At 37.3% G+C, this 26334-nt stretch overlaps 3 protein-coding genes across 3 annotated transcripts in view; 2 read left to right on the top strand and 1 right to left on the bottom strand.

The window, feature by feature from the left end:
* Positions 1–110: 110 nt before the first annotated feature.
* LOC121378039 (protein fem-1 homolog B-like) lies at positions 111–2159 on the bottom strand. The gene has a single exon (XM_041506139.1). The coding sequence runs from the start codon at positions 2151–2153 to the stop codon at positions 246–248; it is 1908 nt and encodes a 635-aa protein (XP_041362073.1). The 5' UTR covers positions 2154–2159; the 3' UTR covers positions 111–245.
* A 2599-nt stretch (positions 2160–4758) lies between these two features.
* On the top strand, positions 4759–10932 carry LOC121384917 (peptidyl-prolyl cis-trans isomerase B-like). Its single transcript, XM_041515425.1, has 5 exons — positions 4759–4991; positions 6484–6603; positions 7042–7141; positions 8291–8475; positions 9523–10932. The coding sequence occupies exons 1-5, from the start codon at positions 4905–4907 to the stop codon at positions 9655–9657; spliced, it is 627 nt and encodes a 208-aa protein (XP_041371359.1). The 5' UTR covers positions 4759–4904; the 3' UTR covers positions 9658–10932.
* A 5050-nt stretch (positions 10933–15982) lies between these two features.
* The window catches only part of LOC121388355, a 34762-nt gene continuing 24410 nt past the window's right edge, over positions 15983–26334 (top strand). Inside the window, exons 1-6 of the mRNA XM_041519656.1 lie at positions 15983–16024; positions 18820–18962; positions 19425–19575; positions 21056–21192; positions 21866–22082; positions 25784–25917. Coding sequence (XP_041375590.1) covers positions 15983–16024; positions 18820–18962; positions 19425–19575; positions 21056–21192; positions 21866–22082; positions 25784–25917 — 824 coding nt within the window. The remainder of the gene's footprint in view (positions 16025–18819; positions 18963–19424; positions 19576–21055; positions 21193–21865; positions 22083–25783; positions 25918–26334) is intronic.

Consider the following 26334-nt stretch of genomic DNA (forward strand, 5'->3'; position numbering starts at 1 on the left):
TGTCTTCAAATAATTTTGTACGTATGAAAAAACAATATTTTGGGAAATAAAATGAAATTTAACCTAGTACAAATATTAGAACAATCAAAAACCCATTTAATATACAGCCACCAATATTTTATGCAAAAAAATATATTTGATATGTAATTACAATCGTTAAAAAGTCTCTGTTAGTCGATAACATGTTAAAAATCGCATCAAACTCAGGAATGGACCTTTAAAATAAATATTATCTAAATCTAAACTTAATGGAGGTGGATAAATTCTTCCAGAAACATTGGTAACAAAGATCTGTACTGAATGTTATTGTCTCTAATGCAGCGTGCGGCAATGCACTTGAGGGAAATGTGCGAATGTTGACGAAGAATCACTTCGGCCACACCTGTCGTACAACACTGAACTGGCACCTTCCGTTCATAGTTCCGGATGTCCAGGTGAGAGCCTGCCATGATTAGAGACAGAATGATTTGATGCAGTGTGTCAAAGCCATTTATAGGATTTGTGTAGCGAACAATTACATGCAGAGGAATATTGCCATGAGTGTCCCTGAAGTTAATGTCTGCCCCACACTTGACAAGAGCGACAGCTAGTGATGCGCAAGGAAACGACACAACATCATTGACATGGAAGTCATCAACCAACGTAGCACCGTCACACACCATGTGAAGAGGAGAGTATCCATTCTTCAACACTGGTTTTATCTGGAGAAATTTGTACATTAGTTTGTTCAGCTGGAGTACCTCCTCTTTGTTCTTTTCAATTCTTAACGCAATCACAAGCAAGTAGAGACAAGTATGGATATTTGCCTGGTATGTTTCATTTAAAGCATCCTTATCCTCCTCATCAAGTGCAATTCTTTCCCGATCTCTTTCAAGTTCAACAACGGCATGTTCAAATACATTTTCTACGTGTAAAAACTGCAACTTAACCCCAAGGTGAACCATCTGCGAGAAGACCTGGGAGAATCTTAAAAGATCTTTAGATATAGTTCGGTTATTTCTCTGACGCAGTTTCATGGCATGCATCCACAGACTAATGCACCTTTCAAACCGTGCACTGTCGGCAAACACGGCGCCTCGGAATATTACAGGATGTGGAACTTCTGGAGTATCCGGACCAAGAATTCGCTCCCGGATTGCCAAGGACTCCATGTGGAGAGCATTGTTGTCCTTCTCCAAGAGTTCAAGCTCAGCAAGAGACTGAGATTCTCTTCTGTTTCCGTAAGCAGGAACTGGTGGGTAATACTGTTTGTGCACAACATGTTTGCTGTTCTTAAATCTCTCCTCCATGCCCTTTTTCAAATAGTAATAAGCTCTGTTAATGTCATAATTTTCTTTGTCATTTGCAAACGTAGCCCCAAGCAGCTCCAGTGCATTTATTTTGTCTACCTTCGAACACTCATTAAGCGAACATATATATTCAACGACATCTGCTTTTCCGCACTCAGCTGCGACTATCAGAGGAGTCATGAAGTGATCATTCTTTGGCATTGATGCTCCAAACTTAACAAGCAGTCGCACTATGCTTAAATGACCACATTCTGCGGAGAAGTGAAGTGCCGTTGCGCCACAGTGGGCTCTGCAGTCCGGACTGGCCCCTTTCTCCAGCAAATAGGCGACCACATCACGGTGCCCTTTGTAACAGCTAATCATGAGACAGGTGTTGTTATACTTGTTTGCAATTGTCAAATCGGACTTGTGTTCTACGAGGTAACGCACAATGTCAAGTCGACCGTCAAAACAAGCAGCACGGAGTGGTGTCGAGTTTGTCAGCGTTGGGTGGTTGACGTCTGCTCCATGCTCTATTAGACACTTAACCACATTGAAGTGGCCTGCTCCAGACGCACACCAGAGGGCGGTGGCACCCTCAATGACGTATCCATCAAATTTGACCGTTCCCGTCTGCTCGATGTCCACACTGAAGTTACTGAGCAGAACCTGGATAACTTTCTCTTCGCCATTGCGTGCTGCAATAATGAGGGGAGTTGTCGTCTGCCCGTCCTCCTCCGTCTGGTAATCAAGCACTTCTTTGATCACACAACGATCAAGGTTCCACAACATCGCAAATATACTGATCGCCATGCCCTCCCGCGCTGCACTGAATACCTTTTTCTTGAGGACCTTAATCATGTCGGGATTAAATTCAGACCCCATTTTTGGGGGGGGGGGGGGGGGGTTGACAGATCTAGATCAATAATACCCAACGTTATTATTTTAATCGGCTACTGTCAGTCACATATTGGGAAAATAACTGCGCATGCGGATAATACATTTCCGCTTCCTGTTTCGTTTCATTGCGTTATTCCTCACAATACACAATATCCAATGTCGTTTTCGAGTTGCCGCGGTATCCTAAGTGCTTCGAATAGTTTGCAACTTACTGTACGACATACGTTAGATGACAATGTTTATAAATTCACTAACAGTATTCATATTGACATAGAGAGTATGGAAAGATGGTGGAAATTTAACAGATTATGAAATTTTAATAAATTCTATGTATACTAGTGGAAAAAAGTAACTGTGTAACCTAAAAAATCGGATGAAAATAAAACTGCTCAATATTTTAGCCTGATGTTTTGTACATGTTACCAGTGAACGCACCGCCACACAATAGCTGGGTCAATGCCGTATTTGCACGTGCAGTTTTGCTTCTGGGACATGAACATGTTTTTCCCATTTTTTTCTCCCAAATGTTACTTTTCAAGTTTTTGTCGACTTTTCAACTGTCGGGTCATTGCATGCCAACCGGGGTACAGAAAAGCAGGTTATTTCTGTTGAAAATTGTATAGAGCAATGCCCAGGCTAAACGAAAATGACCGCCTTCGCGCAATTGGCATGATCCAGGCTGGTATGCGCCATCGCGCTGTCGCTACGCAATTTGGTGTACACATAAACAGTATTCAGGCTTTGTGGAGACGTTATCAACATGTTGGTAATGTCAGAGACCAACAACATGCGGGCCGTCCACGCGTGACGTCACGACAGCAGGACAACCACATCAGACTCGTGCACCTCAGGAATCGATTCCAAACGGCAAGTCTGACAGCGCGGACCATTCCTGGATTGCGTGCCATTAATCCCAGAACTGTACGGAATCGATTACGTGAACATGGTATCCGTCCGCGACGCCCGGCTGTCCGTTCAGTTTTGCTAAGACGTCATCGTGTAGCACGTTTGGCTTGGTGTAGAAGACACTTGCACTTTAATTGCCGTGACTGGGTGGGTATACTGTTTACGGACGAGTCCAGGTTTCACTTGGACAGCAGTGACGGTCAGGAGTGTATCGTCGTGTTGGAGAACGTTTTAGTGACGCCTGTGTTGTGGAGCGACGTGCATTTGGCAGAGGCAGTGTCATGGTTTGGGGTGGCATCACGTCAACTGGACGAACACCTCTTGTGGTCATCGATGGCAATTTGAACGCTGTTTGCTACCGTGACGACATTATTCAGGCTCACGTATCCCATTTGTGCAAGGACAGCAACGTCACATCACGCTTCAGCATGACAATGCTAGACCTCACGTCGCCCGGGTGGTAATGGATTTTCTAGCACAGCAGAACATCGATGTGTTGCAGTGGCCTGCGGTCTCACCCGATCTTGCACCAATCGAGCACGTCTGGGATGAGATGCAACGTCGTGTACGTGCACTGCCTAACCAGCCGCTGACGTTGAGAGCGCATGGTCAGACGTTAGTACAGATCTGGAACGGCATTCCCCAGGCATTCTTCAACAATTTGGTAGGCTCTATGAGGCGACGGTGCCAGGCCTGCATCGACGCAAACGGTGGCCATACGCGCTATTAACTTTGTGAACTGGTTTTTTACCCCCCATGTCTTTCATCCCCAATACCGATGAAATGACGGATGCTGTGACATTTTAAATGAATTGACGTTTTGCTTAATTGCCTAATAAATAATGCTATATGATAATTTTATCGTTTTATGTCTTGAAATTATGTTTTTATCAACATGATAACCATACACAGTTACTTTTTTCCACTAGTATATATATCTGGGGTGTGGGCCTTACACAGAATTCCACCCCCCCCCCCCACCCTTCGCCCCCCAAAAATACCACACAAAAAAAAGCAACAAATAAACAAAAAACAAAACAAAACAAAAACACACCAAACAAAAAACAATAGATGGTCAGCCCGCATTAGTCGAGGCTATAACCACTTTTTAGTTAAGTGACAAAGATAGCGGCTTTCATCGCTGCTGTATTTATGAAATCTGTCTCTGTACACAATATTTAGCACTATGTGTGTACGGTAGTCGAATGGACCTGGGCGAATTGCGCCATCGATTATAAATCAAAAGCGGAGAAGCAATCAGAACATCGAAAATTGTCAGAACGTCCTTGCATATTATTGATTCAAAAACAACTCAAGGAACACATAGTAATTACATTTATACATTTTTTACCCCCACAAAAAACAACAACAAACAAACAAAACACACACAAAAAAACAAGAAAACAAAACAAGGAACACATATAATATTATGTAGAATTTGTTTTTATATTAATCAGGATTATATTTAATTTATACTTTATGAATGAACATTTTACAAAACCATAAGAAATATGTACATATCAAACGTAATTTTTCTCAGTGATGAACAATAATTAAAAAATATATATAATATTGTGTATTTTACGAATATCTATACTAATAAAATAGCGGTGTTCCCTAAATATTAGAGGATTGTAGGAAGTAGACTTTTCAGGGGAGATAATCGTCAACGACAAATCTACCAGCCAATGATCTTTTTCCACATTTCTTGATATCGTCAAACTTGAGTGGTTTGACGCGTGTCAGTACAAGATAAGTTTCATTTTTACAAAGTGTGTTCACCTCTCGGGGTTGAAACGATTCTGTAAGACTAGAAAACAGCGTATCATCATGTTGGCAACCAGCGCAATACTTTGCATTTTAATTCCTACGCTAATATTTGCTGAAAAGGCTAAGGGACCGAAAGTGACCGATAAGGTAGGGCTGTGTGTGTATTTTTTTTTAATAGTGCTGTTATTAAATGTAATTATTCAGATATTTTGTAGTCATTTTCATCACCCATTTCAATTTGTTTTCGTGCTTATATCCAATTAAGGTTCAAGCTATCTGGGCTGTCTGTTCAGTGTTCAGGTTAGGCTAGTGGTTAGTGACTTAGTGAGAGAAAAAGAAGATTTAGTAGTCTTACAGTTACAGTTACTCCTATCCATTGAGTCATTAAAACTCACTCAGGGTGGGAGCTAGTGTAGTAGTTTAGTGCTTCTACTGGCAGTAGCTAGTGGGAATTTCCCTATTAGCTCAGTTGGTAAGAGTGCTGGACTCTCGTACTGAGAGTGTGGTTCGAATCCCCTTAGTGGAGGTTGATTTTTATTGTTACATTTGGAGCCAACGTACAAGAATATAATTATAACCCAGTCAGGATCTGTAACAGTTTAACAGGTCCAGGATGTAGCTTCACTTAAGGGAGGGGGGGGGGGGGGGGTGTAGTAGTGTAAATATAAAGGGTTCCTACTGGCAGTAGCTAGTGGGTGGGAATTTCCCTATTAGCTCAGTTGGTAGAGCACTGGACTCTCGTACTGAGTCCGTTATTTGAATCCCCTTAGTGAAGGTTTATTTTTTATTCTGTTACACTAGTACCGGACTGCGAACCCTGTACCTACCAGCTTTATGTTCGATGGCTTAACCACAACACCACCGAGGCCAGTTGTAGTCATTTATAACTTGGCAGGACTCTTCTTGTACACTGTCAGTACAACCGGTTTTAAAAACATGTGTATTCATAAATTTGTTTACTGATCTTTTTCTAATATGAGATAGGCTCTATAGCTAAAACAAATTATGTAAGAGTATGATTGAAAAATATTTCTTTTAAACCTATTAAAAAGAATCATAGTCACTTCGTACTGTAATTATTTCATACCATTGTCAACAGCGATTTCATACCCAAGTCATTTTGTATAAGTATAGAAAGCAAATGGATTACATGCAAACCAGTATGGGAAAATATGACTACCAAGGGAAGCAGTGTATTTACTGTAAGTGTAACAAGTCATCATTAATCCAAATGACCAAAGTCAACTGATTGATCATTCAGTCTGTTGTGTAGTGGCTAGTGCATAGGATGTGCAAGCCAGGATTGGTGGGTTCGATTCCCACCATACACATACAGGCTTTCTGCCAGAAATTAGTACTTGATAAAACATGTGTGTTTGATATTGGACACTGCATTTCATGTACATGTACTTTGATAAATTAATTCTTTTAAAAAGCTGTTCTCTTACTTTAATCATTCTGAAAATGGTAAACATTTAGCCAAGATTTTAGGGTATGTAATTTTAGGGTATGCAACCATGACACCTAAGTGTAAAAACAATAACCCCAATCTTTGGTTTAGATGGCAGTGCCAAAGGAAACTAGTCCTGTGTGCTCTATGTTTGTTGCTTTTTACACATTTTTTGTTTTGTTTTTCTAGGTGTATTTTAAAATCAAGATCGGTGATGAAGAAGTTGGGCAAATAGTGATGGGGCTTTTTGGAAAAACTGTTCCAAAAACTGTGGAGAACTTTAAAAAGTTGTCTGAAGGCTTTGATGATGTGAGATTTCTTAGAAATAAAGATTACTTGAAGCTATTTAAAAGTGTTTGGGATTTGAAACCTGGGAAAATGTTCATATGTGATTGTATTTGTATAAAGCATCTTAGTGATGGTAGGAAATCACTGGCATGAAATACATATATACAGAAATTGGCACTACACACATTGAGGCTGATACAGATCTTGGGTTAAATACTCATGGGCAAGACCAGAAGATATTTTACCGTATGAGTTTTGATAAGAAAAGTTTTAAAATCATATAATGTAAATGGTTGAGCCTTTTTTATTATTATATTGTGTTGAATGTAATGTTTTCTGAGATTGATTAATAAATATTTCATAATTTACACATCAAAGTTAAAATCCAGGTGTGCAGTGGAGATTTATAATAAAATATATATTCTAGTGCCTAATTGTTTATATTTACAATGCTTTCAGAATGGAAAAACAATAGGCTTCCAGGGTAGCAAGTTTCACAGAGTAATTAGCAACTTTATGATTCAAGGCGGTGATTTCACACGTGGAGATGGAACTGGAGGTAACTGATATTTATCTCCCCTGTTGATCTGAGAATGGCAAATATTACTTATCAGTTTTGTTATTGATTTAGACCAGGCACCGTGCTTATAAAACTTTTAGAGTCTGGATTCCACTCTCTAATAGAGTCTGAGACTTAATGTCATGGCAACGCCATACAAATTGTATGCATGTGACGTCATTAAAGATTGAGTCTAGACTCTAAGAGTTTTATAAACACGGGCCCTGGAGTTATTAATCAAGAAGATGTCAAGCATATTATGACATGTAAAGCTGTGTGTCCCCTTGTGGTAAGTGGGGCGGATACACACATCTTCGTATATATCCATTGCCTGTATTGTTTCAGGTCTTCCACCTCTCTCTCTTTGAAAAGTTTTCCATAACTACTCCCAACACGATCCGGTCAGCCGTACACTAGATCAAACTCCATACCAGACAGATGGCCACTGTTTATTTCATTGTGTGGGATTTTAGCTGCATTTGCATTAGTATATGCACATGTGGGCTAACTAGTAGAAATTGTCAGCTGTATTACATGTGCTATAATACATAGAACACTAATCAAGGCTTCTGTGAGGGCTAGTGACTTTCTCAAACATTTTGTCGAGCACTGATTATGTTACAGGTAAAAGTATTTGTTATTAACCAACCCCTGCAATTGGAAAATGTTCACAGCAAAAGCACTTGCCGTGGATAAACAACTCGAATATAGTCCACTGCTAAAAAAGTGATGTTGAGGTTTAAAAAATCAGCAGCAATTGAAAGGGTTATAAACTAAAAAATACATCTATTATAGGTAAATATATTGTTATTAACTGTTGAAAAGGGGTGGGACGTAGCTCAGTGGTAAAGCGCTTGCCTGATGCACATTCGGTCTAGGATCGCTTACCATTGGTGTGTCCATTGGGCTGTTTCTCGTTCCAGCCAGTGCACCACAACTGGTATGTGCTGTCCTGTCTGGGATGATGCATATAAAAGATTGCTTGCTAATAATGGATAAATTTTGTGGGTTTTATCTCTAAAGACTACATGTCACAATTACCAAATGTTTGACATCCAATAGAGGATGATTAATAAATCAATGTACTCTAGTGGTGTCATTAAACAAAAAATAACAATTAACTGTTGAAACTTAAAAATGTATTTTCAGGTAAAAGTATTTACGGAGAACGTTTCCCTGATGAGAATTTCAAGCTGAAGCACGTTGGTGCCGGTTGGATGTCCATGGCAAATGCTGGAAAAGACACAAATGGATCCCAGTTTTTTATTACCACAACCAAAACCAGCTGGCTAGATGGAAAGCATGTAGTGTTTGGAAAAGTTTTAGAAGGAATGGTGAGTCAAGGTTTCCACCAGAGATTTGTTCTAGGGTATGCTCTCGATGGGCCGCGAAGTCTACCAGTGGTTGTGCCGAAATTATGGTTATTTAAAAAATAATTTTAAGAATGTCATAATATAAAATACAATAAATACTCTGATGTAACGTGCTTTGTGTCCTTGTAATAAATTATGTTTAATGTCAAACAGGAATAAATGAAATGGGTTAGGGGCCGTCCATAATTTTCAACATTTTCACAAGTGTACAAAGTGAAAGTGTACATCCCCAAATGAAAAATGTTGATCAACATTTTTCATTTTCAAAAAAAGTGTACGCTGGCCCCTTAACCCCTCCCCCCACGTACTGTGTGTACGCTCGTGAAAATGTGGAAAATTATGGATGGCCCCTTATCTGTAATTGTTTTGGTGTTTTCCGTAAATAGTTTTATATAGAAAAAATACCCTTTAAATAAATTCTTTCTTAGGGGCTGCAGAAGATAGATCAAAATCTAATCTGTTTACACCACCAATACTAAAACAACTTATTTTTTATTCCTGGGAGTATCGGGCATATGACCAATGCATCTAAACGTACAGAGATTTTTCCAGAGGGTAAATAGGTTAAAATTTGTTCTCAAAAATGTTTTATGGTACAGACGTGTGTACTAAAAAATTTCAGATATAATGTTGTTTTTTTATGTTAAAAAGTATTTTTAAACAACTTCTGGAGAGTTCATATAAAAGATCTCTTGCTGCATTAGTGAAAATGTAGCAGGTTTTCTCTGATGACTATGTGTCAGAATTACCAAATGTTTGACATCCAGTTGCCGATGATTAATTAATCATTGTGCTCCAGTGGTGGTGTTAAACAAAACCAATAAACTGATGACTACGTGTCACAATTACCAAATGTTTGACATCCACTAGACGATAATTAATTAATCAGTGTGCTCTTGTGTTGTTGTTAAACAAAACAAACTTTAATTTTATAGCCAGTTTGTATATTCACAATATAACCATATGCATTATATACCTCAATTACACTGCACATTTTTTATCTTGCAGGATGTGGTTAGGAAGATAGAGTCAATTGAAACAGGTAGTAATGACAGGCCTGCAAAAGTTGTACTCATATACGAGTCTGGAAGTATAAAAGTCGACAAGCCGTATGCTGTGGAGAATAAGCCCTCCGAAGAATAGTTGTTGTTTTTTTGTTTCTTTTAAACTTACATGGAATGACTGTAGACTGGTTTTCTTCTCACACATTGGTTTAAATAAAACGTGTTAGTATTATGTTTTGTTGCAATCATATGTTTCTAAGGCCAGAAAAATTATCATAGTACTTTGTTTGTTTATATGTGTACTTTTATTAATTCTGTTACTATTATTAGTATATTAAAATAAAAAGAAGTTAATTTGTATTTTGTTGCAAATAGCTAGGTCCTTTTAAAACTTATTTAATACTAGTTTTTACAATGTAATTAGACAAAACATTTTATATCGAATTTAAATTTATTTTCTGAGCAAAGTTTTTGTGTAAGTTCAGCTTTTATTTCTTTTCAAATTCAGCAAGTTTGAATGGTTGAGGTCCTTTTAAAAATTGTTTAATACTAGTTTTTACAATGTAATTCGACAAAACTTTTTATATCAAATTTAAATTTATTTTCCGAGCAAAGTGTTTGTGTAAGTTCATCTTTTATTTCTTTTCAAATTCAGCTAGTTTGAATGGTTGAGGTCTTTTTGTGAGTGAACATCTATGCACATTCCCAAGCATGTAGGAACTAGGGGGTGGTAAATCACAGCCCTCCCCATTTGAGGATAATATATATTTGTTCTTCATTTAAGGTCCTGCTGTATGTATATAAGAAGATAAACCATTTCTCATAATGGCCACTACAAATACACAGACACACCACTTTAAACGTCCTTCCCACAAGCTTGTTCCACTGTTGTATGATGCCATTCATGTAAAATTAAACATTGACAAAATTAGTTACTTTGAAGTTTTGTTTGCTGGAAAGCCTTATCTGGCAAATGCTATTTTTTTACTCTTTAAAAAAAAAAAAAAAAAACCTCCTAAAATTTCATGTGCAGCACTGAAAACAGATGTATTTTAGTATTTTATATATAAATTTGTCTAATAAGTAACCTGTGGTGTAAACAATACATTTGGCACTTTGCTCACATGTCTGTATCATTCTTTATATCAATCAGTGTCCTTACAAGTTTGAATCATAAATCTGTCACACGTGATGACGATATTGATAGTAACATGATACTGAATGTTTTGTGTATTTACATTATTATTGCCGTTAAGTCATTATGTGTGAGCCTGGTAAGTGCCGAGTGTCAAGAATTATATGTTTGTTATTAAATAACTAGGTAACATGTTATCAGATTTCATTATAAATATATCACATTCATATATAATTACAATTGTTTGTCAGCCATCAAAAATAAAAATATAAAACATTATTTTTCTTGTGTGTTTTGAATACGGGAAGAGAGTTTTGGTTAGCATTGAGCACAGGAACTTATAACAAGTAATTTTCAAGTAATTTTCAACACCTACCGGTAACACCTTTCTTCCATATTTGTGACAGAAATTTGGCGATGGATGTAAACTACTTCTTCCATCACAAATTTTGTTAATAATTACAGATTTGAGATTACAGTTCTTTTTATGTGCACTTTGTTCCAATATAGATTTTTAAAACTTAACATGCACCCCCCCAACACACACACACACACACACCACTCCAGATATTGTCCTTGCGGGGCGTAGCTCGGTGGTAAAATGTTTGACTGATGCGCGGTCGATGTCTCTCCGTGGTCACACTGGGCGATTTCTCGTTCCAGCCAGTGCACCACGACTAATATATCAATGGCCGTGGTATGTACTACATGTAAAACTTACCAAATATTTGATGTTTTCTAGTTTTTCAAACTTTTTTTTTTTTCCTATACCACGGTTTTTAATATACCAGTCGTGGGGCATTGGTTCGGACGGGGAAAAGCGACTGATCTGTATCAACAGCTAGGTCCCGCTTCTGAAGCTATAGTTTGTTTTATTTAACGACACCGCTAGAGCACATTGATTTATTAATCATCGATTATTGTATGTCAAACAATAGGTAGAGGAAACCCGCTACATTTTCTATTAGTAGCAAGGGATATTTATATACACCATCCCATTGAGAGGATAGCACATGCCACGTCCTTTGATGTACCATTACTGGTGCACGGATGGGGCCCGCTCCTGAATAATAAAATTAACCGGTCTAGCAAACGTTTTTCTACAAAATGAAGTATTCCATTCGCTCTTTTCTTTGGGAACACCTCCAGGACTCTGTACACGTTTCAGACAAGACAACACATACCACGGCCTCTGGTGTATTAGTCGTGGAGCACTGATTTGGACAGGAAACACAAACCGAGTCTATTCAGAGCAATCGACTGTATGGTCCGTCACACATCAGTTAAGCGATCTACCCTACACTAGAACCGGCTGCCCTTCCTTTTTAGAACACCGCACACCCTCCCCCATCCCCGCCCTTGAAAGTAACCTAAAGACGAGTCTGTATCATGGGCGACGATCGGTGGGGGACAGGGCGGACGCGTCCTCCTCATTTTTCAACGCCGGGAGACAATGTATATAAATGTACCCCCTTTTTCGTTTAACACACACACACACACACACACACTGCGCGCGCTCACACACACACACACACACACACGCATTGACGCCCATAGTCTGTATAGTATCAGTCAACACGCCCACTTTTCACAATATGGGATATCGATTCTACCTTGAACTGTATGGACTGTTTATTATTGTCCGTTTCTATGTAACATATGACCTATTTTTACCGCGATCTCCTCCACATTTGTATACCCTGATTTGCACAGCATGATTAGTATATTGAGTTATTTCACATCCAAACCAGTTGACACACATTGTGGTGATTTTGTGAATCACTTCAGTAGAATAGGATTATCGGTGGAAACAACCTTTTATCTGTCTTATCAAGTGACTTATCAATGGGTTCCAAAGACTGTGTAAGATGGATTATTAAATGTCCTGTTCTGTGGGCTAACAGTTCTCAACATGAATGTAACCGGTGAATTATTTGCGGTATCGTCACAGAGAACCCATCGACAATAACGAGACAGGGTGACCAAGTAAGTGTATGAAGAATGCTAGAGTATTTAGAGCAGTGATTTTTAAAGTAGTTTTTTCACTCACTCACTCACTCACTCACTCACTCACTCACTCACTCACTCACTCACTCACACACACACACACACACACACACACACACACACACACACACACTTCGATAAGCAAAACAAAAACAAAAACAAAAAAGAACAAAAAAACCCAAAACCAATTGTAAAATTTTAATGACACTTTTTAAGTTTCACCCGAGTTTTTTTATGTGTTGCATGCTCGATACTGATCAGTAGACTGACTTTTACGTGAATTACTATTCCATGACTGGCATATTGATGGCATAATATTATATCCAAGTCAGTTGTGATGTGATGTGAATCTGTCAGGAGGTCTACTTACTAGAAAAATCTAACCAAACGTAACCTCCACCTTTCTATTTCTTAACTCAAATACACAGACCTACGTTTCAGGGCTTGCGGGGTGTAGGCCTATCTGAAAATGGGGGGGGGGGGGGGGTGCATTAAAGGGACAAACCTTAGTTTCAGCCAATGAAAATGCACACTAAGTTTAGTTAATCTGCAAACCTGTAACACTTTTGGAAAAAGTTACAACTGAGTGAAACATGAGTCTGTGACTTTGAAATGTGAAATACCCTCTAAAAATAGACTAAAACTCAACTCCATAACTGTTACTTCTCAGACGCACGTGCGTTTTTAAAAAATATGAGAAATGCACTTTGATATTAAAAACACCATGGTGACCAAAAACACTTCGAATGTACGGAAATGGATAATCTAAGCAATAAAATCTAAGTGAAATATGATTTAAGTTATCAAAAACGGCTCTGATAGTCAAAAATATGTCTTAGTGTTTAAAAACTAGGGCATGTCCCTTTAATTTTATGTTAATTCGATTGGTCTGGTGAATGAAACTACATGTAGGAGGCATGCTTCCCCGAGAAAATGTAGAATTTTGACAGCTCCTTCGGTTTCAAGGAGTATTACAACGTAAGACACACAGTTTATGTTACAGTCCATGTTACAAATGGTATTGTCATGTTAAATGCACAGTTGATATTACAAGCGGTATTATAACGTAAAATATACTATCCTTGTTACAAGCGGTATTACAACGTAAGACACACAGTCCATGTTACAAGCGGACACATAGTCCATGTTACAACATTTCTTGCCTTCTGAGCACAATAACAGGAAAAAGTATGCGGTGGGTTGGGATGTGGTCCCACCCGTTCCACGTCCCCTACGTTTATAGTCAATTGTTATTTTCCTGTATATGAACAATACAAAGAACACAGCATATTTTTAAATATAAGTAGGTAAAGGTAAATAAGGATCTAAATAAGGAGTCATATTATGGGATATAAATGTGAATAATGCTAGGTCTCAGACTACCAACTGTCAGCAGAAAGTTGGCTGACTGTCCAGTTGCTAGTCTGGGCACTCTTACAACTCGTTTCTCGTCGTATAACCCATTAGTTGTTAATCTGAGCGCACCCGTCTAAGTCGGGAGTTGGGGAAACTACAACGCAAACGTCGAGGTGGCCAACTTTGTGCTGGCAGTTGTTAGTCTAAGCCTAGCATTAAGATACGCTTTATATATAGTGATAATATTCGCTTGTAGCTCGTTTCTTTCTTATAACAAAATCTATTGCTTCGTTGACAGACTTTCAACGATAATGGAAGAACTCGTCTTGAAGACCGACTTCTTAAACGCGACTCAGGAATCGCGTTTGGATCTGAACGACTGGTTCGGAAAGAATTACGATTTGATACACGGCCATACTGTCACAGCAGACGACTTGATGGGCGCATTGCGCGCGCTCAGGCACGTGACCTGTCGTCCGGACTACCCGTCCGACAAGTCCTGGTCAGGCTACATGGCAAAAGATGTTCTACTAAAGATACTGGACATCATTAAGTAAGAACACAAATACACATAATATATAGTCTTAGAATTAGAAAATCAAGCCAGTCTTATATATGTCTCAATTCGAATTCTGTTTAATAAGTAGGGTATTGTTATAACATAAGTTACGTTATTCCACGCAATAAGCAGTTATAAGCTACGAAATGTCTGTCTATCTAGTTCACGAACGAGTTTACAAAGATATGAAAAAGCAATTCCTAATAAATGTAAAAAATGTACACACTGTTTCCATGGAATGATTATGTTTTTGTACTGATTATTTGTATTTGTTTAGACTGTTCCAAATGTTTAATGTATATTTTCAATAAAATATATCTCATCTTCTCTTCAAACGCTCAGATAGGGACCTCAGTAGCTTGAACAAATGCTGCTGCTATGTTGCAGGTTTTTCCTTGGGGCCGAATATAGTTTCTCCTTCAGGGGTTCATCTGAAGGCCAGACTGCTTTCTTTTGGTCCTGGTAGTGGGGATAATGCTGTAGGAAATGATCGACAGTCATGGCGGCTGTGACATAATCACATGTTCCAGTTTCTGCCACTCGGAATTTTGTATGCATGTGATACTTGAGTTTACAGTGGCCTGTTCTCAGTCGTGTCATCATCACTTGGTCTTCTCTTGAAGGTTTTGTCTCATCACAGCTTACCCAAAGCCCAGCATATGTACAAATTAATATAAAACCAAAATGTGAATTTAGATTTACACTGTATTTCCAGGGACCACAATATGTTGCATTTCCAGGGACCACAATATGAATTTAGATTTACATTGTATTTCCAGGGACCACAATATGAATTTAAATTTACATTGTATTTCCAGGGACCACGATATGAATTCAGATTTACATTGTATTTCCAGGGACCACGATATGAATTCAGATTTACATTGTATTTCCAGGGACCACGATATTAATTCAGATTTACATTATATGTCCAGGGACCACGATATGAATTCAGATTTACATTGTATTTCCAGGGACCACGATATGAATTCAGATTTACATTGTATTTCCAGGGACCACAATATTAACTTAGATTTACATTGTATTTCCAGGGACCACAATATGAATTTAGATTTACATTGTATATCCAGGGATCACAATATAAATTTAGATTTACATTGTATTTGCAGGGACCACAATATGAATTTAGATTTACATTGTATTTGCAGGGACCACAATATGAATTTAGATTTACATTGTATTTGCAGGGACCACACTATGAATTTAGATTTACATTGTATTTCCAGGGACCACAATATGAATTTAGATTTACATTGTATTTCCAGGGACCACAATGATGCCGGTCGGATTCCATCCATGTCTTCATTCCTGGACTTCTGTTTCGAATACCTGCTTGATCTGCTGGCCAGTGGACCTGGCACCACACAGATGATGCTGTGGGGGGTTATGCTAAGTGACAGCTTCTTTGGTTTCAAGGAGTATTACAACGTAAGACACACAGTTTATGTTACACTTCATGTAACAAACGGTATTGTCATGTTAGATACACGGTTGATATTACAAGCGGTATTATAACGTAAAATACACAGTCCATGTTATAAGCGTATTACAACGTAAGACACACAGTCCATTTTATAAGCGGTATTACAACGTAAGACACATATTCCATGTTACAAGCGGTATTACAACGTAACACACACATTCCATGTTACAAGCGGTATTACAACGTAAGACACACATTCCATGTTACAAACAATATACGTAAGATACATAGTTCATTTTACAAGCGGACACACAGTCCATGTTACAAGCGGTATTACAACGTAAGACACATAGTCCATTTTATAAGCGGTATTACAACGTGAGACACACATTCCATATTACAAGCAGTATACGTAAGATACATAGTCCATGTTACAAGCGGACACACAGTCCATGTTACAAGCGATATTACAACGTAAGACACACATTCCATGTTACAAGCAGTATACGTAAGATACATAGTCCATGTTACAAGCGGACACACAGGCCATGTTACAACCGGTATTACAACGTAAGACACACAGTCCATGTTACAAGCGGTATTACAACGTAACACACACATTCCATGTTACAAGCGGTATTACAACGTAAGACACACATTCCATGTTACAAACAATATACGTAAGATACATAGTTCATTTTACAAGCGGACACACAGTCCATGTTACAAGCGGTATTACAACGTAAGACACACAGTCCATTTTATAAGCGGTATTACAACGTGAGACACACATTCCATATTACAAGCAGTATACGTAAGATACATAGTCCATGTTACAAGCGGACACACAGGCCATGTTACAAGCGGTATTACAACGTAAGACACACATTCCATGTTACAAACAATATACGTAAGATACATAGTTCATTTTACAAGCGGACACACAGTCCATGTTACAAGCGGTATTACAACGTAAGACACATAGTCCATTTTATAAGCGGTATTACAACGTGAGACACACATTCCATATTACAAGCAGTATACGTAAGATACATAGTCCATGTTACAAGCGGACACACAGTCCATGTTACAAGCGATATTACAACGTAAGACACACATTCCATGTTACAAGCAGTATACGTAAGATACATAGTCCATGTTACAAGCGGACACACAGGCCATGTTACAACCGGTATTACAACGTAAGACACACAGTCCATGTTACAAGCGGTATTACAACGTAACACACACATTCCATGTTACAAGCGGTATTACAACGTAAGACACACATTCCATGTTACAAACAATATACGTAAGATACATAGTTCATTTTACAAGCGGACACACAGTCCATGTTACAAGCGGTATTACAACGTAAGACACATAGTCCATTTTATAAGCGGTATTACAACGTGAGACACACATTCCATATTACAAGCAGTATACGTAAGATACATAGTCCATGTTACAAGCGGACACACAGTCCATGTTATAAGCGATATTACAACGTAAGACACACATTCCATGTTACAAGCAGTATACGTAAGATACATAGTCCATGTTACAAGCGGACACACAGGCCATGTTACAACCGGTATTACAACGTAAGACACACAGTCCATGTTACAAGCGGTATTACAACGTAACACACACAGTCCATGTTACAAGCGGTATTACAACGTAAGACACACATTCCATGTTACAAGTAATATACGTAAGACACATAGTCCATGTTACAGGCGGTACTACAACGTAATACACATAGTCCATGTTACAAGTGGCATTACAACGTAAGACACGCATTCCATGTTACAAGCGGTATACATAAGATACATAATCCATGTTACAAGCGGACAAACAGTTCATGTTACATGCGGTATTACAATGTAAGACACATAGTCCATAATACAAGCGCTGTTATAGATATACATTCTATTTTAAAAACGGTTTTGTAAAACAACACTGTCTATGTTACAAGGAGTATTATATTGTATCATAAACAATCCATGTTACAAGCGGTATTGTAATGCTAGATACACCGTTCATGCTAGAAGCGGTATTATCAAATAAAAGATACACTCCGTGTTACAAGCGGTATTATCAAATAAAATACACAGTCCATGTTACAAGCAGTATTATAAATGTAAAATACACAGTCCATGTTACAACCCGTATTATAAATGTAACATACACAGACCATGTCACAAGCAGTATTATAAATGTAACATGAATGAATGTTTAACGACACCGCAGCACGAACATATAAATGTAACATACACAGTCCATGTTACAAGCAGTGTTATGAATGTAACATACACAGTCCATGTTACAAGCAGTAATATAAATGTAACATACACAGTCCAATTTACAAGCAGTATTATAAATGTAACATACACAGTCCAATTTACAAGCAGTATTATAAATGTTACATACAAAGTCCAATTTACAAGCAGTGTTACAAATGTAACATACACAGTCCAATTTACAAGCAGTATTATGAATGTAACATACACAGTCCATGTTACAAGCAGTATTATACATGTAACATACACAGTCCAATTTACAAGCAGTATTATAAATGTTACATACAAAGTCCAATTTACAAACAGTATTATAAATGTAACATACACAGTCCAATTTACAAGCAGTGTTACAAATGTAACATACACAGTCCAATTTACAAGCAGTGTTATAAATGTAACATACACAATCCATGTTAAAGTTAAAACAGTGTTTTAGGTGCATGTATACTAGTAGATTCTTGACACATAATACTCAACGAATGTTTTCCTAATTTCAGACGCTGCCTAGAGACAAGCTTCTCAGAGTAATCTCCGCCATGAAGAAAGAGTGGACCTCTTCAGAACCTGACCTAGAAGTCGGTTCCTATAACAACAGCATGGCAACCGGTGTTAGATACTTGTTGGACAGGAACACGCCCAGGTAAGACGAAACAAAAACAAAAGCAAAAATAAAAAACAAAAACTACTGAGAGTTGCCACTGACCTAGCAGGATATACTCAGCTTTCCCGAACACATGATATTATCACTGTGTTTGCAGTGATTCATGAGTGCATGCCATCCAAAGAGTTCTGTCTCGTGCAGGTCGGTAGTGGTTATCCGCTAACAGATGAAGGATGAAGAATGTATATCGGCCTAGTGAGTTCTCCTATATACGAAACATTTGACAGCCATGCGAGCGGCCACGATCTTGTCAATATATCTTTTGTATTCTGTCTTGCGAAAATATACGATTTTAAGCCTTTTAATGGTTTTATTTGTTGATTTTATATTACTGTCTGGTTTAAATATTGTCTTTCTTTCTTTCTTTACTTTCTGTCCGTCTGTCTGTCTGTCTGTGTGTCTGTCTATTTTTTAAATTTATTTTATTTTATTTATTGTTAGCGACGAGGCCATGAAGGATGCCAATTCTGCGTTTCTTAGTCTGTTCGTGTACCACGAAACGGCCTTTCTTGGACGAGACAGTGACGTCATCAAACGACAGGATTATATAGCATCGGCACTTTACTACAGATCCAACAGAAAGCCATTTGTGGTAAATAGCGTTAGGGGTATTCTAACAATAAAACAAAAACAACAAAGAGTAAACAACTGGATTCGAACCCACAGCACTGGTTCGCATGACGTGAAACAATCCATGAGCGTTGACGTTTACCACTCGACAACTGATATGTAGTCCCCTCCTATGTCAGACCCCACAATGCAGCAGAGTAGCGAATGAATTGTACATTTTATTATACAAGCATGAAATTTGGCAAAATGATTCTGTATGCCATAACGATAGTTTTAAGATCAGGACCCATTTTGAAAGTCACGTATAATGACCTTGACGGCAATTTTGAATTTTGCCAAATGTGAAGCCTATTGTTGTCTTTTGTAAGTACCGGCCTCGGTGGCGTTGTGGTTAGGCCATCGGCCTACATGCTGGTAAGTAATGGATTCAGATCCCAGTCGAGGCACGGGATTTTTAATCCAGATACCTACTCCGAACCCTGAGCGAGTGCTCCGCAAGGCTCAGTGGGTAGGTGTAAACCACTTGCACCGACCAGTGATCCATAACTGGTTCAACAAAGGTCATGGTTTGTGCTATCCTGCCTGTAGGAAGCGCAAATAAAAGATCCCTTGCTGCTAATCGGAAAGAATAGCCCATGTAGTGGCGACAGCGGGTTTCCTCTCAAAATCTGTGTGGTCCTTAACCATATGTATGACGCCATATAACCGTAAATAACATGTGTTGAGTGCGTCATTAAATAAAACATTTCTTTCTTTCTTTTGTAAGTTCTATATAGTCTTCTATCAAATGATTTAATGCAGTGACCAAATCTGTGATTTTAGATGGAAAAGTCTACTTAATCAAGAGTTTTACAGAATTATTTACAGTAATAAAGCATGATGGCTGATAATATCTATTACCATTTTAGGGGTAGCAAATTATTTTAAAATACCATGTGATGTTAATAATACCGGTATGTAGATTTTGTGTCTGCTTACCTGCCAAATATACACCTGCCAATCAGGAAGCACTTCGTTTATCAGTTCAATAAATAGGTTAATGCATGGACAAAACATAATACAGTTATTTCGACTGGTGGTTTATTTTGTATTGGAAAATAATATATACTTATTGTTGGCTTACTGGGATGGATATTATTAAAGAACATTGAGATGCATGCCTATTTCATCATCTTGCAAACATCAGGTACGTTTGTTTCTTCAGTTCTAGGGCTAATTCCTGACGTGATGCGTTAAGTATTAAGTAACCATCGGCTCACCAGAGGGCGTATTCACTGGAATGGAACAAAATGGCTGCGCCCGTTATATATAATAGCCGCCACATTTAACCGTTTTATTAATTAAATATAACAATATACTTGTTGATATCAAGCAATAATGTGCATTATATATAGTTGAATATGCATACCAGTCCAAAAGCCTTGCACGAGTATTCCTTTTAGTATTACTATATATATATATATATATATATATATATATATATATATATATATATATCTCAGGGCATCACGGATCCTGACGTTTACCGAGAAGAGTTAAAAGCATTCGAAAGTGTCATCTTTAAAGAAGAATTTCCTCGGGACGAACACGAGGCCAAAACAATGTCTTATATGATGACGTATTTTATGGGTGGTATCAGGTAAGATTCTTATGCATAGTACTGAAACCCAACCTGTTAAATATGTCAGATGTGTAGCTAAATATATTAATAACTTTTTAGACCGCCTACAAATTATGTGATATCTAAAGACCTAAGTCCAAAATGTAACATGTTGATCCGATCAAACTATGTTTAAGTGCGCTCATCGTAGGCAAAAGTGCATATATCGGCAAGTTTACGAATTGAACAACTAAACTGTTAAGTTGCTGTTGATGACAAGACTATCCATAATCTCAAAACATGGCTTACAACATCAGTCGTGAGAGTTGTAGAAGTTGGTGCAAACTTGAATCGAGGTGGACGAAGCGCGGACACCCATCTAGAGTAAGGAGAATCGGCAAGTTCATGAGTTGGGCAATTCAGGCATTAGAATCTATAGTTAATGACGGGATTTATAAAACAAAGAGCGGATCCAGAAAATATTTACAGAAGGGGCCATGGGCAAAAGGACACGTTGACCAACTCCCTAAAACAAAAGACACTTCATTAAAAAATGGTATTGTACACACACACACACACACACACACACACACACACACACACACACACACACATACACACACGCGCGCGCGCACACACACACACACACACACCTCCCTCGGATCAGCCCTTGATATCAGCTTACGAGTGTATTTTATTGTTGTTGTTTCAGCGACTCGTTAGAGCTGTTTCCACTGTTACATCTTGATATCCTGGATTTCGTCGAGACTCTGTGCGAAAAGAAGGCGGGTTGCAGAAAGAAGTTCGAGAGGAAAAAGAAGCCCATGGTTGTGACGGAGCCGGAATATCCAACTGTACACGACATCGTCGACAGAATCGGGCACTTCATCAACCACTTCATCGATCCCAAAGATAAACCTGTCATTAAAGTGAGTCCGCAAAGAGAAATTGTACAATATATTCATTGGTGAAACATGTCCAGCGAATAAAAATCTGAATAAAAACTTAATTGGGTGGGCTATTTTGAACGTATTCTGAATTGAACATTCCCCCCCCCCCCCCCCACCCAAAAAAAAACAAACAACAAACAAACACACACAAAAAACACACAAAAAAACACACAAAACAAAATAAAACCAAAAACAACAACAAAAAAAACAACTAAAAGCCACGAGATTATGCGTAATACAATTGTTGGCAAACATGTTCTTTAAGCAGTAAATATGTTCATAAGCGTGCGGAACAGGTGGGCAGGGGAAGGGTAGTTCCCTGGTGCTGAAGAAAAATCTTCAAATTCGGGCAAAAACCATAGAGATATTCGGCAAAAGGAGATGGCGTGAAAAGTTTACACTATGTATTTCCATCATTCTAACCATTTATGTCTAGTTCGGGCAAAAACCAGCCTGCACTCCTATAAAAAATATGGGAGACCGTACTCCTATGCATGTTTTCAACAAGACTCCAATGAGAACGATTGCCTATATGTCACAGCAGGCTTCTTCTCTCATGCATTAAATAATATGTCACAATCATTAGGTTTGACACCTATAATTCTCATAAACATTGATTAAGATGTCAGGCGAACATACGGGAGATTCACCCGCCCATTTGAGCGAACACCGAGTGATATTTATGATATTACTTGGCGATATCCAACACATCTGATTAACTTCTTCAAAATGATGACCTAGATGTCAAATGCAAAACGTCCACTGAAATTAACACAAACGAGACCAATTGCTATTAATGAGGTGCATGTGAACAAGATGGACAAACGCCAGCAATGTTTAAATAACTAAGTTGAGACAGACGATTTAATTGTTTAAAACCTGTCTTGTATCCATTGAAGGGACATTCCTGACTTTGCTGCGTTGTAAGATGTTTCCGACTAATAAAATATTTTTATGATTAAACTTACATATTAAATACATTTTCTTGTTTAGAATAACAGTGTCTGAATATTCAATGTGTTTCTGGTCGCCTTAATATTTGTAAGTAGTCCAAACTGGATTTTGTCTTCAAATAATTTCGTACGTACGAAAAAACAAACATATTTTAGGAAATAAAATGAAGTATTAGAACAATCAGAAATACGCTTAATATACAGCCACTAATATTTTATGCAGGAAAATATATTTGTTATGTAAAGACAATTGTTAAAAAGTCTATGTTAGCCGATAACATCTTAAAAATTGTAGCAAACTCAGGAATGTCCCTTCAATGCCATTTATTTCAAAACTTGTTGAAATGTTAGGGGTTTTTATCCAACTATCTTCCACTCGTTGAATCTGTATTGAAAGCACTCATTTTAAGAGAAATGGTATCTATATTACAACAGCCACTGATGTAGTATTGTCTTTATCTCCCAAATGAAAATACTAACACAGCGTAGTTGTTCTTATGAATGTTAATGAAGTAACAGAAGTCTTTAAGTTGGTGATGTAAGTTCTTGTATTTTACTTTCCAGCATGAAACGGTGATACAGATAAAATATATATGTCTAAGCTCTTAGGTGAACGACAGAGTTGACATTGCGACTGAGACCGCAAGTGTCTCCCCTTGGGTCCCACCTTTCCGGTCTATCTCTGGGTCTCTATATTTTCATGTATGAAAAAACTAATATTTATAAGATAGATATGTTTGTTGACTCGTAAATGCCATGGGTTTTAGTCCTTAGCTGATAAGCTGGTGGCAACAATTAAATTGTATTGTATCAGATTGCTCGGTACATATTTAATTAGGTCTTGACACTACTTGGTTTGATTGGCAAGTCACTAAGTTCAAGTTCAAGTTCTTTATTGCCTTAAGATTTACATCTTATCAGCATTAATAATAACATAAATATAAATACATCTATATACAATATGTACAAACAATGGTGGATAATAATAATAATATAATTAATCATTCAATTACTTAATTAATCAATAAGATAATTAAGTAACATCGAATTAAAATATTTAAATGATCAATAGATACTTATAAATAACAATAATTATGTTTCACTATTCATTAAATTACTATAAAATTACACTATTTTTTTTATTCTATTAATTAATTAAAGAATTCCTTATTATATTTGCCGTTATTAGGTATTTCCCAAGATTGTTAAGGTCTTTATTATTTCCAGTGGTTAAAAGTTGTGAAAGTTTAAAAACACTGGGTCGCATATAGTAATAACTTTTTATATACTTTTTTCTTAGGTCGTAATATTGTGGACATTGCAATATAAAATGAAACTCATCTTCTATCTCATTACTGTTGCAAAGTGCACATACTCTTTCCTCTCTATTAATGTTCCTGTATCTACCTGATTCGATATTTAATTTATGTGCACATAATCTCATTTTTGCTATTTCTTTTAAATATTTTCCTTCTAATGGCTTAGTAAGGTAAATTTGTAATTTAAACTCGTTTATCAAATTTCGATACAGAATGCCCTTAGGCGTGGTAATTAATTTACTAAAACAATGTTGCTTAAAACTATCACATAATCTTTCCTTAATTACATTAAAATAATGGTCCTCAACATAGGTTAGATTCAATATATAGTTAAGACCCAACATATTAAGTTCCCTTCTAACATTCGTTAACCAATTATCTTCATTCTCATACATTTCATCATATACAGCTTTTAAAATACAATTACTAGTATTACGTAGCTTTATCCAATACTTGAAGATTCGCAGTTTTCTTATTATTTGTAAAGGAAATCGACCTAATTCACTGTAAACAAATTCAGTACAAGTTCCATTCCGTACACCCAGAAGCTTCTTACAGAATTGTATATGAATCTTTTCAACGTCCTGTACGGAATGGAAACCCCATACTTCAGACCCATAACTAAGTATACTATTCACATAAGTATCGAACACTGATAACATGGTTTCAATATTAATGTAATTTTTACTACATACATTGCGAATTGAAAATAGAGCTTTGCGTCCTTGTTCTGCGAGTCTTTTTTGGCAGCGACTGAATTTTCCGTTATAAAAGAATAATAGGCCAAGATATATAAATTCATTAACCACTTCTAAAGAAGTACCGTTATAAGACCATTTTTAGTTTTCCCTTACTTTGCCTCCGTTTCTAAAAACAACTACCTTTGTTTTATTAATGTTTACAGTTAAATCCCATGTTTTGGAATAATTTGAGATAGCATTAATTAGTTTCTGAAGTCCTTCTGGCGTTTCGGCTAAAAGAACCATGTCATCAGCGTACATTAATAGGAAAATATTTAACATTGAATCTCAACATAAGGGCAATTATCAGTTAAAAGATGCATTTCACAATCGTTAACATACATAGAAAATAGAATCGGAGACAAAACCTCTCCTTGAAATAAACCGTTCTTACATATGAAGAAATCTGAAAATACGTTAGTATATTTTACACAGCATTTAACATTATCATATAAAGATCGGATAATAGCAAGCAATTTACCCTCGATTCCGTTTAATAATTTTATATCACAAGTGGATACCATGGCAGACGTCAGATTATCAATTAACTAATTCTAAGTAATGCACTTGTAAAAATAAAAATATAATCCGTATTGTTATAAAGTTGAAGTTTAGAACTGTGACAATACCAATGAATCTATCATCACGATTGATTAATCTGATTTCAGGACAACGTGAAACTGTTTGAAACGATTACTACAAGGATGATATCGTTCCTCAACAATCTCAAGGATACAACGTTTGTACAAGTGAAGTTTGTCAGTCCGATCATGACTAATGTTATTTGCAAATCAATGGGCAAGTAAGTCACCAATATTTCATCTTGTTTATATATTGTTAGACAAAGTTAGCTGTTGGAAAATAGAACGGCATATCATCAGGTTCATGGGCATTGTTAAAGCACCAGCGAACACATGATATCATCATTGTTATTAAAGTTATTCATGAGTGCATGTCATCACAACTGTATTTATTCCAATGAGCTCTGTCGGGTGCTAATTTTCATTTACTAAACTAGTTTGATAGTGGCAGTCCTCTTTATAGCGGTACAAGAGGGATGGAATCTCTTCTAAATGATTTTTCTGTCTTAGACAAACGAGCCGGTGTAAGTCGGCACCTGCGCCCATGTCAGACGTGCGCTACAACAGCTTGCTATGAATGTGCATGTTAAGCCCTAAAACCTGACCTGACCTCAGCAAATGGTCTCCTCAGGAGTGGC

This window comes from Gigantopelta aegis, chromosome 2 (assembly GCF_016097555.1).
Source record: "Gigantopelta aegis isolate Gae_Host chromosome 2, Gae_host_genome, whole genome shotgun sequence".
Lineage (NCBI taxonomy): Eukaryota > Metazoa > Mollusca > Gastropoda > Neomphalida > Peltospiridae > Gigantopelta > Gigantopelta aegis.

Bases quoted from the DNA above. Each gene is read 5' to 3' on its own strand.
- LOC121378039 (XM_041506139.1), bottom strand. From the start codon at position 2,153: ATGGGGTCTGAATTTAATCCCGACATGATTAAGGTCCTCAAGAAAAAG.
- LOC121384917 (XM_041515425.1), top strand. From the start codon at position 4,905: ATGTTGGCAACCAGCGCAATACTTTGCATTTTAATTCCTACGCTAATA. The intron at 4,992-6,483 runs GTAGGGCTGTGT...TTGTTTTTCTAG, and splicing joins GACCGAAAGTGACCGATAAG to GTGTATTTTAAAATCAAGAT. The intron at 8,476-9,522 runs GTGAGTCAAGGT...TTTATCTTGCAG, and splicing joins GAAAAGTTTTAGAAGGAATG to GATGTGGTTAGGAAGATAGA.